General features: G+C 45.9%; 1 protein-coding gene across 2 annotated transcripts in view; it reads left to right on the top strand.

Moving 5' to 3' along the window:
- LOC147884883 (zinc finger CCCH domain-containing protein 19-like) overlaps positions 1-16218 on the top strand; it is a 28241-nt gene extending 12023 nt beyond the window's left edge. For both annotated transcript variants that reach the window (XM_087397917.1, XM_087397916.1), the window contains 5 exons: positions 7224-7283; positions 7401-7451; positions 13725-13796; positions 14020-14170; positions 14329-16218. In XM_087397917.1, the coding sequence (XP_087254043.1) occupies positions 7224-7283; positions 7401-7451; positions 13725-13796; positions 14020-14170; positions 14329-15536 (1542 nt within the window). In that variant the 3' untranslated portion in view covers positions 15537-16218. The remainder of the gene's footprint in view (positions 1-7223; positions 7284-7400; positions 7452-13724; positions 13797-14019; positions 14171-14328) is intronic.
- Positions 16219-16572: the final 354 nt, after the last annotated feature.

The raw sequence follows: 16572 nt of genomic DNA, 5'->3' as shown, positions 1-16572 counted from the left end.
CACCAAAGCATAGCTACGGCTAGGCCGGTCCTCATTTGTCTGGCTGATAAGTAGCTGTGTCCTCATGGGTAATCCACAGCTCCTTGCCCTAGGTCCCTCATCATGAGGTCAAGAAGCACCGGCGTCCACCACCTCTCTCTCATAAGGTGTGGGCCAAGGAAGATGGGGCTCTACTCCACAAGGGCCAAGGTGGTGTTGGGTGAGCTCAATTGGAGAAGAAAGACACCCCTCCCATAAATAGTGATCTCGTGAATGTGGTCCCAAGCTTGCTTGGATCCAATCTTGCACGTGGCTTGTTGAAGTTGTGAGTCCAACAATCCTGTAAAAAGTGATTAACTGCTAACTTCACCTATCGCTAGCTGTAAGAAAATAATACAACGTCTGTGCTCAACAGATAACAGGATCTCGTACGCAAGAGAGAAAACAAGATAGTATGGAGAATAAAAAATTTGATTACTGTAGAACTGATACAATAGATGGCGCTGCCTCCCAACCGCGCGCTCGTGTGAAAGAAGCTTCGATGGTGTGCTGAAATTTGATTACTGTAGAACTGATACAATAGATGGCGCTGCCTCCCAACCGCGCGCTCGTGTGAAAGAAGCTTCGATGGTGTGCTGGAAACAGTAGAAGATGGAGGCTAGATGCTAAGGAATCAGAGTTGCTGTAGCCAGTGATCAAATGGGCTTCACGGGCTTGCTCTTATATAGCCACCAGTCGTAGTCGGTTAGGCTCAATTGGGTGACCGACCTAGTCCGTCCAAAACGGTCGACTGGGGGCCGGTCCCGAAATAGGCCACCGACCATACGATAGAACCGGTGCGCAAAACAGAGCAACTAACCTACGGTGACCGTTCGGCCCAGAGCCATCGGGGATCATCTGAGGCTCCAAACAGGCCCCGCAACCCGAGAGTAGGCTGCCTCGGGAAATGCTCCATCTACCCTCAGTGCGGTCAGTCAAGGTATGCCTTCCCGCACTTGCATGTAGCCTAGTTGGCGGTGTGCCAACTCTATCTGAAGCCGTCCAGCCATCAGGCCACACATGGCCCCCATCTGGTGTCCAAACCAAGACCTACCGGATAACCGAGCTACTTAAATGCCTTCTCCTCATATGGGGGGCTTACAAGTAGAGTTAGCTGGTTCCCGCGTAGTTACATGAGAGTGGAGCATTGATATCTAACACCTCCCTCAATGTCCACCCAAGTGAACTTACTTTTTCGGCCCAATGCCAAGTCGATGAAGATGCCTCTCCAGCAAGTCTCTTCCAAGAGCCTTCGTGAAGATGTCTACAGCATTCTCTGTAGTCGGACAGTACACCAAGTCGACCTCTCCATCCATGATGAGCTCGCGTACAAAGTGATATTGAATCTCAATGTGTTTTGTGCGAGCGTGGAACACCGGGTTCTTTACAATCGCCATGCAACTCTGATTGTCACATGATAACTGCGTAGGCTGCCCAAAATCCTTCTCAACCACACTGCCTCGCAAAAAGCAAAGCATGCAGATTTGTACTCGGCCTCGGTAGAAGAAAGAGCAACTGTGGGTTGCTTCTTGCTGACCTATGACACAACTCCAGATCCAAGTGAGAAACAATACCCTGTCACTGATCTCCTGCTGTCCACGTCTCCTGCTCAATCCGAGTCACAGAATCCAGTGAAGATGTTGTCCTTGGTATAGGTGATGTCATAATCAAGTGTGCCTTTGATGTATTTCAGCACCCGCATCCCTGTCCTCCAATGGTTCTCCCGGGGCTTATTGGAAAACTTGCTTAGTACACCAGTCGCAAAATTGATGTCCGACCGTGTGTTGCACAGGTAAATCAAGCTGCCCACAAGCCTTTTGTACTTCGCTTCGTCCACCAGTGGTGATGAATCCTCGTTTGAGAGCTTCGCGTCAACCTCCATAGGGGTACCAATTGTCTTGCACTCAGCCATGCCAAATGCCTTTAGTATCTCTCCAGCATACTTCAGCTGTGAAATGAAGAACTATTTCGGCTCCTGTCAAACTTTAATCCCCAAACATAAATGCATCAGTCCGAGGTCTGTCATTTCAAACTCTCTTCCTAGCAAATGCTTTGTCTGCGAGATCTTCTCTTCATGGTTCCCTGTTATGACAAGGTCGTCCACATAAAGGACCACGATCATACACCTGTCTCCTTCCCTGAAGATATACAAATTTGCATCAGATGGGCTCCTCCTGAACCTGTTTTGCAGAAAGTAGGCATCAATTCGCTGGTACCACGCTCGTGGGGCCTGTTTCAGTTCGTAAAGTGCCTTCTTCAGTTTGCATACTTTACCTTCTGAACCGGGGATCTCAAAACCTGGTGGTTGTTTCACGTATACCTCCTCCTTGAGATCTCCATTCAGAAAGGCGGATTTCACATCCATTTGAAACACGGGCCAACTTCCCTAGGCAGCTTAAGCCAAAACACTGCGAATTGTGGTTAGTTGAGCTGTGGGAGCAAAAGTATCTTGATAATCAAAACCATGTACTTGTGCAAATCCTTTTGCCACGAGCCGAGCCTTGTACTTATCCAACGTGCCGTCGGACTTGTACTTGGTCTTGTACACCCACTTGGTTTCGATTACCTTGCGTTTTGGTGGTCGATCCACAAGGTCCCAAGTGTTGTTCTTCATTATGGAGCTATACTCCGACTGCATAGCCTCCATCCACCTATCATCGCCCTGTGCCTCTTCAAGACACTTGGGTTCATGAGCACGGATCACTTCTATCATCAAAGCATAGTTGACCAAGTGTTCCTGTGTCCTTCTTTGCTCCTCTAATCTCTTGGACCGGCGGTGTCCAGATGGTTTCTCCTCAATGGCTGGAAGTTCTCTGCCGTCCAAAAGCTGCTTTACTCACTTCGAGAATGGCCGTTGCCGTTGTGGTTCTGCAGGCTCTTCTTCATCTTCTTTGTCTTGAATCCTCCCAAGCACCGTTGGGGGAGTTCGGTCTGCTACTGGTGGCGGTACTGGATGGATATCCTGGTCTTGGTTGTCTGGGAAGGAAGCATCCTCCTCCAATTGATGCGGCTGTTCTGAGAAGACCACACCGCGACTTACAATTACCTTCTTGGTAACAGGGTTATAGAGACGGTAACCCTTCGTCTCTTCACTGTAGCCCAAGAAAATACACTTCCGGCTCTTCGGTTCCCATTTGGTCCTGGTAGCATCAGGGACATGCACAAAACAGTCACATCCAAAAACTCTGAAATGTGCAGCTGAAGGTTTCTTACCAGAAAAGGCTTGCAGTGGAGTCATCCCGCTCACAGCCTTCGTGTAGCTACGATTCAGGATGTAAACTGCAGTGTTACATGCTTCAGTCCAGAAAGTCTTTAGCAAATCTTTCCCTTTCATCATATTCTGGCCCATTTCGCAGATGACGCGCATCTTGCATTCTGCTACTCCATTTTGCTGTGATGTATGTGGCGGGGGTTTCTGCCTCTTGATTCCGTGACTTTTGCAGTAACTTTCGAATTCAGTTGATGTGAACTCTCCACCTCTGTCTGATCTCAACTTCTTCACCTTTCTTCCCGTTTCCTTCTCGACCATTACATGTCATTCCTTGAACCTACTAAAAGCCTCGTCTTTAGTCTTCAGGAAGTATATTCATATTCTTCTAATGTAGTCGTCGATCAGCGTCACGAAGTAGTAGGAACCACCCAAAGCTTCAGTCTCCATCTTTCCACAGAGGCCGTGTGAACGAGCTCTAGAGGAGCCTTTGCCCTGTTGGCCTCTTTAGGAAAGGGATGCCGATGCTGCTTGTCCATCATGCAAGCTTCACATACATCGGGCAGATCTGAAATTTCAGGTAGGTCTGCAATCATTCCACTTTTATGCATCTCCTTCAAAGAACTAAGGTTTAGATGACCAAACCTCTCATGCCAGAGCTTAGTGTTCTTCACATCCGCTCGAGCACTGAAAGCTGAGAGTTCGTAAATGTTGTTGCGCCGTGTACCTTTACCAACGACCTTCCCTTGAAGATCCATAATCTATACACCATTCTTATCGAATTGAACTTTGAGGTCCCGATCCGTGATCGCGAAAATGGACAACAAGTTCCTCTTCATATTTGGCACATAAAGAACATCGGATAACTGTTTTACAACTCCATCTAACTTGAGAGCAATTGTACCTTTTCCTTTTGCTGGACATTTTGCATAATTGCCGACTGCTACCAGGATGTCATTTCCTACCGGTTGTAGAGAGGTATACCAATCCTTTCGATTGGTCATGTGGCGCGATGCACCACTGTTAATGATCCACGGTTCATCCGTAGGTACATGAACTGCCTCCGTGCAAATCTCCTCAATTGCGACGAACAGCTCTACTGGTACTGCCTACGCGCTGTTGCTGGACTCTTTCTTTACTCTGTTCTTCTCATCTGCAATCTTCTTTCGGCACTCATTCTGCTTGTGCCCTGCCTTGTTGCAATAGAAGCACTTGATCTTCTTTCTCTTTTTATCATCAGAAGAAGATGGGTTACCAGAGTCCTTACCCTTACCTTTCTTTGATCCGGTCCAGAAAGCCGAATCTTCTCCAGTCCTCGTCTTTTGAAGCATCTCCTCCTTCAGAAGCATCGCGCTGAAATCCTCAAAGTTGAGGGGCGGATTTCTGTTTTGCGTATTCAACGTCGTAACAAGACCGTTGTACTTTGGTGGGAGAATCCGTATGCACCTTCGTGCTAGATTCTTGCTGGTGATGGTGATGCTAATCGCAGTCATCTGATCGCACAGATTCTTCACCCTGGTGATGAACTTCTCTGCCGCTTCAGACTCAGACTTCTTCTCGTTCGCGAGTTGAGTCTCCAGATTCTAAATCTGCGTCTGATACGTGGTCTCGTACTGATTTTTCAAGACCGTCCATGCCTCCTCCGCTGTGGTGACATGTTGAATTAACGCCATGACGGAATTACTAACATTGCAGACAATAGAACACAACGCATTTGCATTTCTTCTTGTCCACGCGAGAATCTCATCCGCAGTTGGTACTATCTGTTGTTCTGCATTGGCTGGATCCGGTCTCGCAAGCGGCCTCACGTCCACCCCAGTAGCAGTGTCTCAAAGCTCGTATGTGCTTAGGATGGTCTTCATCTTGAACTTCCAGAGTGGATAGTTAGAGCCGTCCAACTTTCCGCTTTCGTCGAACGGTGGGATTCGCAGTCTTGCGGGCTGGGCCATCTCTCACAATCTGCTCGCAAACAGAAAACATACTACCAAATCTTCTTGCTAGAGTCCAGGCTCTGATACCATGTAAGAAAATAATACAACGTCTGTGCTCAACAGATAACAGGATCTCGTACGCAAGAGAGAAAACAAGATAGTATGGAGAATAAAAAATTTGATTACTGTAGAACTGATACAATAGATGGCGCTGGCTCCCAACCATGTGCTCCTGTGAAAGAAGCTTCGATGGCGTGCTGGAAACAGTAGAAGACGGGAGGCTGGATGCTAAGGAATCAGGGTTGCTATAGCCAGTGATGAAATGGGCTTCACGGGCTTGCTCTTATATAGCCACCAGTCGTAATCGGTTAGGCTTAATTACCGACCTAGTCCGCCCAAAACGGTCGATTGGGGGTCGGTCCCGAAATAGGCCACCGACCATACGATAGAACCGGTGCGCAAAACAGAGCAACTGACCTACGGTAATCGTTCGGCCCAGAGCCATCCGGGATCATCTGAGGCTCCAAACGGGCCCCGCAACCCGAGAGTGGGCTGCCCCGGGAAATGCTCCATCTACCCTCAGTGCGGTCAGTCAAGGGATGCCTTCCCGCACTTGCATGTAGCCTAGTTGGCGGTGTGCCAACTCTATCTGAAGCCGTCCAGCCATCAGGCCACACATGGCCCCCATCTGGTGTCCAAACCAGGACCTACCGGATAACCGAGCTACTCAAATGCCTTCTCCTCATATGGGGGGCTTACAAGTAGAGTTAGTTGGCTCCCGCGTAGTTACACGAGAGTGGAGCATTGATATCTAACACTAGCTCGGGAGAGAGTAGATTCTTGACGCCTATGGGAGTCGTTGGTGCTGCCATGAGAGCCCCTCTAGCCAAACGAAAGGTCACTACCAAGCTGCTCTCCTCCGAGGCAAAAGCAGAAACTCTGCGTTGTGAAAAGGGAAGGGGTGGTGGAAAAGGGAAAAAGAAAGGAAAGAGGACCAAGATCCCCACAGAAAGACCAGCCAAGGGCTTGGGCAGAAAGGCTGCTCCAAGCACTGAAGGGGCTGGCAAGCCAGCTGTGCCAAACAAGGCTTGCAGCAGGGGGCCGAGGATGGCCTTCAGCCACTGCCACACAGGCCAGTAAAAGATGATCAGGCTCAGCAAGCAACCGAGACCAACAAGAAGATGCAACTTGCACAAGAAGCAGCAAGAAAGCAGCTCTTGGGATCAACCCGAACTGCAAGGCAGCTGCCAGAGCTGATCTTCGAACAGAAAACCAGCAGCGCAACAGGATGGAAGATTTTGGAACAGCGTGAACTGCTGGGCGGTGTCCTGGGAAAGGCGTGAACAAGGGATAGGCTGCAAGAAAGCGCCTGGGTGAGCACAACACTTCGGAGACTCCAAGCAGGTCCCAGGCAGCTAGAGTGCGAGCTACTGACGAAGCTGAAAGAGGCAGAAGGCAGCAGGGAAAGGGCAAAAACACAAGGGGGAGGGGTGCAAGAAGAGGCAGAAGGGAAGAAGGTCGAAAGCAGGGGGAAAGGAGGCAATGGCAGAGAAGGGAAGGCAGCGTGCGGGTGGAGCAGGGAGCTGCAGCTCATCACTTCAGCAGAGTACAATTCTATTGAGCTACATTACAGCTTTTCCAAACGCGAGGTCCTTTTGAGAGAAATATCTTAGAAGTGAGGAGCCAAGTAAAGATTACTTTTTGAATTACTGAAGGAGGTAGTGTGCATGTACAATAGGTCAAAATGACCCAGGGAAACATATCCTAATTGAACTTGTATATGTAATATTAAGACATTAAATTACATAGGACATGTGTGTACTAATCTCCTCTCTCCACTTCTAACAGGCTGGTTTCTTTGTGTCCCTTTTGTAAAAGGCATTCCAGCAATAATCAGTTCCTTCACATGAACACAAAGCTCTTGTACATCTACTCGTTTTCTGAACCTAGTATGCAGGCTAGACACTTTGTTTCTGTGTTGTCTAATTCTGTTGCAACTTTGGCCTTGCTTTTTGTTGTTTCCCTTTTTGAGCTGTAATATAACAGCCTTGTTGGACTCAAAACAGGAGGAATGCCAGCGACTGCGGCAGAGTGTCAAATTAGGGTTTTTGAAGGCCATGACAGTGGTCAGTATCTTTTTCCTTGGCAAATTGTACTCTTTGACATCAGCTTTCCTTGAAGTTCAGAAACGGCCGTGTTTTGTACTTCGTTGATCACTCATATTCCTTGAGTAAGTCTTGCAGGGGGAGCTGGAAGAGAAGGCAAAAGCTCTTCAAGAGGTCAAAGTTAAAGATGTAAGTACTTAAATTAATGCAATGTTGCACACTATTAGTATTTTAGTGTGTTTAAATTTTTTAGTATTTGTAAAGTACCTGCATTTTACTCATAAACTTAGTCAGGTTAGGAGATTCACAGATGACTTACGGTAACCTTAACTGCTCCATTTTTTCCATTTATCCTTCTAACTCGGGAAGGGATAGAAGATTGTTGTGGGACTCCTGCATCCTCAGAGGAGAATGGAAGACGTCAACATGGTTGATAGTGGGACCTTCTTTATTGGCAGTTTGGAGAGAGAGTGTTGATCAGGGCTTTCTACCAGGGGCATATTCTTAGTGGAGGGGAGCTAACAGCTTGACTGTCTTTCAAGGATAACGCTGAAGCTCATAGGCTCTTGTGAGGATAAATCCTTTATTTGGAGTAACACCAATTTGTGATTACCACACAAGGGCCATACAGCCACGTCAGCCAGTGCAGGACCCCGGCCGGAACAACAGTTGTGAGGTCAGGCTCAGAACAGTAACAACGATCTGCACCGGCCTTTTATAACTTTTGATTAGATTGCAAACGGATGGGTGGAGACTAGCTGTGGGTGTTTTATTTCAGTACGTGATTTGGATGCAGCAATTTGGTATCAGAGTGTCTCGGGCGTATTGTGTTGCTGGGGAAATTGTCTGTGACATTAAGTGTTGATGCAGGAATCAATCATGGGACCTACCCTGCTTGCCTCCTGTGAGACCTGAAATTCAATTGGAGCATGTGATTTCTGACTTTTTCTTGCAATTCCGTCAGGCAGCAGTTGCAATAGGCGTTTCATCTCCTGCCTGTACTTGTGGGATTTGAATCACGGCAAATTACGGTAATGATGTCGTATGCCTACAGCAGTACTTGGGAGGTACGAAGCTATCTGTTGGACTGAGTTGGTCTCAGATCTGAAATACCTTATGTTTAAGGAAAGAATCAACAAGAAAGTTTTGGCGCAATAAAGAGAGCAGTAGCTCAAGGACCTGTATTAAGAATTGTTGACCCAAAAACCATTTTTCCTAGAGACTGATGCAAGTGGCATTGATTCTATCACAAGAGGAAAGGCGTGTTGCCTTTGAAGGTAAGAAGCTTTCACCTTCTTAAAAGAATTGGCCAATTCATGGTTTGGGTTGATTTGTTAATTATATTGCCTAGGAGCAAAGGGGTGGCTAACAATTTATGTGAGTATCCAAAAGAGACTAAGGTTATTAATGCACATGGGTTAGTACCTAGCAAGTGTTTAGGATTGGCATTGAACCTTTTAAGGGTTCGTGGGTGCGACGCTGAAGAAAGAAGGTGAAATAGATATTCTATGTACAGTGTACACAAGCTGGGCATGCTAGAGAGAGAAAGCGTGTGATTAGATTGCAAATGGCCAGCTGGAGATTAGATCTCGGATGCCTGTGGGTTTATTTCAGTACATGATTTAGATGGAACAACCCCGTTCCTAGCAGCCCCTTCAGCCACCATAGCCTCTCCATATCTAGTGTTTATGTGGGAGTTCTCAGCCATCAGCCATGGCTAGATTCGGCCATGAGCAGCAAACCCTAGCCTCTAGAGCTAATCCAGCCTTTTTCTTTGAGGAACCAGATTCCATATTTAGCCCCCTTCATTGATGCAAGCCTTCAGTTGTCTTGTGTGATTGCTGATTGCAAGGCCCATAGAATAATGATAGTAGTCAGCATAAACTCTCTGTGCAACAGTTATGGATGTGAAGTGATGTGTCTTATACATGACCAAAATCTCTCTTTCTCGCGTGGCTCTCTTGTCTTCCCCAACAAAGGGGCTCCAGAGACACCTTGACGCACTACAGTCCTTTTGTGAGTCATGATTTGAAGGTCAACTTGGGTAAAACCAAGGTCATGATCTTCAATACATCTCGATCCGTCATGCGCCAGGAGTTCACATTTGATGGGTCACCTATTGAGATAGTTTCATCATACACCTATCTTGGGGTTGTCTTTTCCGGACCCATCTTCACTATGAGACCCGCAATGTAGGCACGCTTGAGCAGAGGATATGCTTCATTGGCCAAACTAGAGAGGCAGTGCTTCCGCTCGCACTTTCAGGATCCACGGACCAAGGGGTTGGTTTTTGACTCCTTGGTCCGCCCAGCAGGGATGTATGGCAGCCCATGTTAGGGGCCAAACTTGTCGGATATAGAGTGGGTCCGTGTGGAGCGGCTACAGGTTCTCATGTTATCATGGATGATTCGTGGTAAGCCATCCGTTCCTCACCAGATCATTCAGGCTGAGATGGTTCACCCCCTTTACAGCTAGATGCTGCATTTCAGGTCATCACGTATCTGTATCGAGTCAGGGAGTATGGGGATTACACCTCTGGTAGCTGGCTACCATGGCTAGCTCTGTCCTCTTGCAGCAGGTGGGGACTAGAGGTGCTGGTATGCACACACAGAGAGATGGTTTGAGCAACTGGGGCTCCACATGGATAGACTACCTCCCTTCTAGTACAACATGGATGCTCCGTTTTCTCCTCTCCTATCACATGAGGTCAACTAGGTTATCTGTGAGGATCTGTTACAGCTCACATATTTCGGACCTGGTTGGGACCGAGTGAGCTCTCAGTGAAGCTTAGCTTCTATAGAGATCACTTCTTACATATCACAGCGGAGGGTTTCATTGACCCACCAGGATACACGTAAATTTACCTACCCCACTCATTGAGGATCTCTCTTGGGTAGTTCTTGGTCTCTTCACATAGACTTCGTATCGAGAGCGGCAGAGCAGAGCGACTACCCAAGGAGAGGCGCATATGCACATTGTGTGACATGCAGGAGGTTGAGAAAGAGGAGCACTTCATCTTCCGCTGTCCTGTTTACTATGAGATCCGAGGGCGTTTCTATCGCCTCTCTAGAGATAGCTATGGGATTTCGACCCGATTCCTCTCCTACCCAAACCAACGGTGTTTGGTAGGATTCATTCATGAGGCACTCAGACACTGCGAGAGGATACTTCGAGCATGGAGACAGGAGTAGATTTTTTCCTTGGCTGATCCCTCTCAGAGCTCTATCACAGAGTTCTTTCAGCCAAATCACATGGACCCCCTCGAGATGAGGCCTCGACATGACCGTGACCTGGAGCTTGTGACCCGGCAGCTTAAACAAAGGGTTGACACACAGATCACACTTGGGGACATCCCCTTCCTGTTTAGAGTCGGAGCCTGACCGACGGGGGTCACAGTAGCCCTGGTTAGACGTAGAGCTACGACCAGGAGACGTGCCAAGACACACCTTTGAGTGGCCGACAACACTCTATTGCCGATTTCATGCCCCCATTTCCTCATCCACCCTGATGTCCAGCTGTTGATGATGATGATGATGTTGATGATGATGCTGAGATTGATTTATAGTCGACCATTGACATGACTATGTTGTACTTAGGACTTAGTACTATCATTTTGCATTTTTGCATTTTGCATTGGTGTGGATGCTTGTTTAGTAGCTCCACTACCACAGCTCGTTTGTACCAGGTTTTTCACAGTCTCATAGACCCATCGGTCTTCCGAAGACTTTAATAAACTTTCTTTCTTTCTTTCTCTCTCTCTCTCTCTCTCGTCAGCATTGACGCTTCCACACCCAGTAGTTAGTATGTGCATAACCAGTGAGAGCAATGTATGTACATTTTTCTTTGAATGCTTGACACTTTGCCCTTGGCAATGCCTTGGTGCATGGGCGTGCCTATTGTTCTTGAGAAACATTGGAAGCGTCAAAGTTCTCCTTGTTCAGTTTGGTGCCAAATGGAGTGATAGAAAATATCAATATGCAGTGCCTTCCTGTGATCTTTTAGATTCTTTGCGAAGGCAATTGTGCTTATGTTATCACACAAGACTGTAGTAGCTTCTTCATTACCCTATGAAAGCACCAACAAGAGGCAACGTACCAGGTCGTAGCCAAAAGGACTTGATCACCACCAAAGCTATCCTTCAAATGGCTAGTCCCACCTGACATCCTAGGTATCTTACCTTTTGCCACAAGTGGATCCAATAGAAGCTAAGGCTAGTACCCCACACTTGAAGCTCCTCGGAGCTTTGTGTAGAAACCGACTTATTCTAGTTGATCTTGGCACTTGATGCCAAACAATACACCTCTAAGGAAAGGTCAACCCGATCATCTCCAAAGTCTCAATCCAATAACACTTACGGGATTGAGAGGCGCATACCACTTGGCCCAGCCACCTATGAACAAGGGAAAACTCTAGTGCATTTGCCCTAAAAGGAAAACGAAAGGGGCTAGAGGACAGCCTTGGTGCACTGTTCGGGAAAGTGAGAAGTTGCCCCTTGTGTGTCTTCCAATAGCTGGAGTCGCCTACATAAAGGGTAGAAATCTTTCACTGTCACACTGCTCCAAAAAAGCCCAACCTCCACATGGTCCCGTTCAAGAAAGTCTAATCCACCCTGTCATAAGTCTCCTCAAAATCCACGAAGAGAGTAGCGAGGGGATGGGCCTATTGCTGTGTCCAATGTATTGCCTCCCTAAAAGTGAAGATGTTGTCCAAGATGCTCCTCTTTTGGACAAAACTTGTCTGGGTGTCGTGGATGATCTCAAAGAGGTGTGGACAAGGCCGCAATCTGAAGACCTTGGCTAAGATCTTGTAAGCAGTGTCCAATGATGTGATTGGGCGCCATTGGTGGATGTCAGCCCAATCCCTCCCTTTCAAAATCAGGCAAATCCAGCCTCGGCCAAGCAACTGAGGAAGCAATCGCGAACCAAAGACATGCCAAAAAAAGAAAACACAAGGGAATGCTTGTGCCCAAAAGCACTAAAAGAACAATGGCGGGAAGCTGTCCCCTAGGCATTTTTTGTGGTAGGAGAGCCTTGAGGTCTTCCAAAGGCTTCTCATCTGTGAAGGGGGCCTCTATCTATGCCATAATGCTTGGGTTGAGTGCAGAGACCTTGTGGGTCAGACTGCAGCACTTGTCAGGTCTCCTCTGTGCTTGAAAGAGCTGCCATAGGAGCATGTGGATCTTAGTGCATTTGGCCTCCCTCATCTGTCAATTGCTACTAGCTGTACAGAATACTGAGCATTAAGCTCTACCGCCGTACTACTGCTTTTCTTGAAAGCCACTTCTCCCCTGTTTTGTTACTCTCCAGGGGAGAGAACTTATCGTGATGTAAAAAGTTTATCTTAACTTCTTAATATAAACCCTCATTTTTGGGGGGAAAAAGATGTTGTAGCTGAAACCTTGTTGACCTAGGCCCTGTGAATCGGAAGAACTGCCATGTCATCCTATCTCGGATGCATCCCCCTGTGTCTGTGTGTGTGTACATGCATGCGCATGCTCACACATGTATATATTAGTTAACTTGGGGCGGTACATAAATTATTTAGTTGATCTTCTAAAGTTGCAAGATCTCTTAAACCAAGATCTCAAGTTGGTGGAGGAATTTATCCTCATGATCTTGGTGGACTCAATTACAATATATTTTTCACCTTTGTAGCAAATTGTATCACTAAATATTCTTTAGGTTAGAGGCTCATTGTTGTAGGTTGAATATCATAGTGTGCCTCACATTGACTCAAGACATTTTTGAAATGGATAAACATGGAGTGACGGCTTTCCAGTTTTATAGGTCCTTGTCTTAGCACCATTTTCTCTCGAATGTAATTGGTTGGCTTGTTTGTACACTCTCTGCAGTGTGGTAATCTTTGCATTTTTAGGATTTTGGCTTTTGGAATATTTAGTTCTATTTAATATAAAGGAAAAATTAATGTGCGAGCTCCAAAGCTTACTTTCCTTCCTCTTATTTGTGTTCCCTGTTGTTTTACTCGGTGTCTCCTCTTCCCTCTTGCTTTCCTTTTTTGGTTTTGGGCTTCTATCTTAGTAAGCAAGGGGTTTACCAGCACATCCAGTGTCTTTCGAAAACTAGACAGCAGGGTATGTGTGGTGAGAGCATAAGCATAGCTCTGCTTACTATGCTTTGGACTTTTTATTTTGTTTTGTCCTTTTCTAAAGACGAATCCCGCTCTCTCTCTCTTTCTCTCTTCCCCCTAGTCTTGTTCCTCTCCTTCTTTATTTTTTTGTTGACATTCTCAATTTCTATGCTCGGATTTACTGTGCAAAGGGTGTGGAAAATATTTTCCACTTGGTAGTCTATCATTCAGAATGTAATCCATTCCTTGCAGCTTCAGAATTTCCCATATCCATAGACTCCTAGAAAGTTATTATGAAGATCTCTAGAAATCTGGGAGATATCATGCTGATAAATTCATCTAATATGTTTGTTTTGCTCACCTTTTGGGATGCAGTGGTTTGAAACCGAACTTCTGAAACTCAGCCACCTGCGGGACAGAGCAAGTGAGAAAGGTCACAAAAGAGAATATCCCTTTTTCTTGTTCATTATGTGAACTATTCATAGGTAGTTGACCATCATTTATGTTGGTTAACTTGGTTTTCTGTTGATAAGCAAGCAAGCTAATATCTGGTGAAACATCTGTAATTCCTACGCAGCTCCTTGTAAATTAATTAATAATCAATTTACATCATCTTTCATAAATGTATTGTTTGTTCTTGCAAGTTCCTTAACTTGGTTTCTCCAGCACACTCAGAGAATGTGTCGAGAAGCTCCAACTACTGAGCAGCCCAGAAGAGAAGGAAAGACTATTGAAGGCACCTTTGGAAATCAAGGTGGATCCTCATATGGATCCTAATTATGAGTCTGACAAAGAGGAAATGCTATCTAGTGATAACCAAGGTGCCAAGGGTTTTTAAATCTTGTTGCCCTCTGATTTGGGAGCTTTTAGTGTAAGACTACTTAGTTTCATCCCCTAACCTAAAGTGAGTGATCTAAAAGAGCATTCATAATGCAACACATTGCACTTCTAATTTCTTATGTTTGTATTTTGATTTCAGGGAATATAGCAGAAACTGAGAGCCCGTGGGAGAAAGGCAGCTTATCTGAAGCCATCGTGAATTCAGGAACGTTTGTTACCAAATCGAAAGCCTCTGCCTGGGGTCAGAAAGACCCTGTTAAAGATAGAAATTTAAGCCATTTTGTTGAGAAGCAAATACAGGGTTGGAACCCAGGTAATGCAGCAAATGACAAAGGCACTACTTCAAGGGAATTTGAAAGGGGCTGGGGAGATGATACAGGAAATACTGGCTGGAATCATCAGGGAAGTTTTAGCAGAAAGGAAGATCCTTGGAGGGATGACCAAGGAAGTTCAGATCGAAATGCCGGCTGGAATCACCAGGGCAGTTTTGGCAGAAAGGATGATGGTTGGGGGGATGACTTAAGCAGCACTGAAAGAAATCTTGGGTGGAATGGCCAGGCTGGTTTCAACAGAAAGGAAGGATCCTTGGATACAGCGACAGAAAAGGGGGGTGATACATACAAAGCTGATGTAAGGTTGTCCTACAATAGGATGGATGGTGCTGGCATGGTGCCACCTTTTGACACCACTTCAACTGATGGGAGAGGTAAGGCAGTCGACATTGAAAAGGAGAAGATCTGGTATTATCAGGATCCTACTAAAACCATTCAGGGTCCTTTCTCTATGGAGCAGCTGAGGAAATGGGAAAAGACAAAGCTTTTTCCATTAGAGTTACGAATTTGGCGGAAAATAGAGAATCAAGATGATGAGCCAATCTTATTGACTGATGCTCTTGTGGGAAAATTACCCAGGAGTTTTTCCCAAGGTTCCATGCAGGGACCTAGTGTTGATAATTATTCTCAAGTGGGTTGGGGTGCTTCAGCTCCTGGGAGAGATTTAAGAAACCCCTCCATGCCAACTAGATCTGGGATCAGCTGGCAACAAGATGGTTTTGGTGGTGGAAGTAGTTGGATAGCAGAAAAGCGTGCTGAGGACAATGGATGGGGTAGCAAGTCAGAAAGTGGTTGGGGTTGTCAGATGCCAGGTGAATTGCGGTCTGTTGATGAAGGTAGGGAGGGATCCTTCAGGGGAAGCTGGGGTCGGGGAGCACACCAGAGAGGCCCTGATCATTATCGTTTTGATAAGTCAGGGAATGATGGTAGATTTACAAGAAAGAAAGATGTGCCATGCAGGTTTTTTGCAAGAGGCAATTGTAAAAAAGGCCAAGCTTGTGAATTTAAGCATTAGCGAAGTGTCAGGTGGATTTTGGTAGGCCTTCCACAAAGTTACTCCTTTTTCCCTGGTCATTGCGATGTTTATGTAAAGTTGTGTGTTTAGCATAGTGGTTCTGCTCATTGCTTCAAATGGCATTATAACACATTTGAAGCAACTGTACGAGTTCTGGTGTATTTTTTAGGCAGGAAGTACATGGGTAGACATCAATTGGAAGCCGTCAGTTGCTCAAAGAAGAGGAAAAATACATTAAAAAGAATGGTGCACTGATCAATATACAGGCAACCGTGTTATCAACCAACCATTGTATTTCTGCTGCCTGATTCGAGGTTGCATTTACTGGTTTAGCCTTGTCAATGGCTTATTCTTTCGTCTTGTCCATGGCCACATGGAGAGCCCTTCTTAACACTTCTGATAAAGTAAGCCTGTGTTTGTGTTATCTGTAAAATGGTACTACGTTTTAGTAGATAGCTGCCAACATTCTAAAGGTGCTGCTTTGTTTAGGACTCCTCAGGGTACAAACTCAGATCACCACTGAAGAAAATAAGTTGGGCTTGTATGGCTGCCCTAAATACAGCAGCAAGGACCCTACTTCTGTCCTCCTACTAAATGCAAACAAATTACAACCTGCATGAAGTCAATCTCTCACAGGGAGTTGACAACTTTTTTTGGACAGGATAAGGGATGGCTGATGTTCAAGAACTAGATCTTTTGCATGTTCTCAGCTTATTTTCTTGGAGTCTCTGCCACCTTTCATTTTTGAACTCTGCCATTATATGCGTGAAGTGTAACTAAAATTTTTTAAACCAAATTTCCCAACCAAATCGGAACCATATTCCCTAAAACCAAATCTTCAATGTCCAACCAGCACCTGTCTTCCATCTCACATTTTTTCCCTTCCAGCTTTCTCATTTGTGTGCATCCTTTCTCCTCCCTGCTTTCCCAAAGGCTAATCTCATTGTTTTCACTATTGAGTGGGAATTCTCCTTGCTTTGCTCTCCACCTTTAGATTGTCTTTAGTGTCATGATCTTGCTAGTCCTGAAGATATAT

The sequence above is a fragment of the Dipteris shenzhenensis genome, chromosome 26 (genome assembly GCF_047967505.1).
Source record: "Dipteris shenzhenensis isolate YYH24624 ecotype China chromosome 26, Dip_SZ_1.0, whole genome shotgun sequence".
NCBI classification, from domain to species: domain Eukaryota; kingdom Viridiplantae; phylum Streptophyta; class Polypodiopsida; order Gleicheniales; family Dipteridaceae; genus Dipteris; species Dipteris shenzhenensis.
Note: the sequence above shows the minus strand (reverse complement) of the source record. Positions and strands in the feature narration are given on the sequence as shown.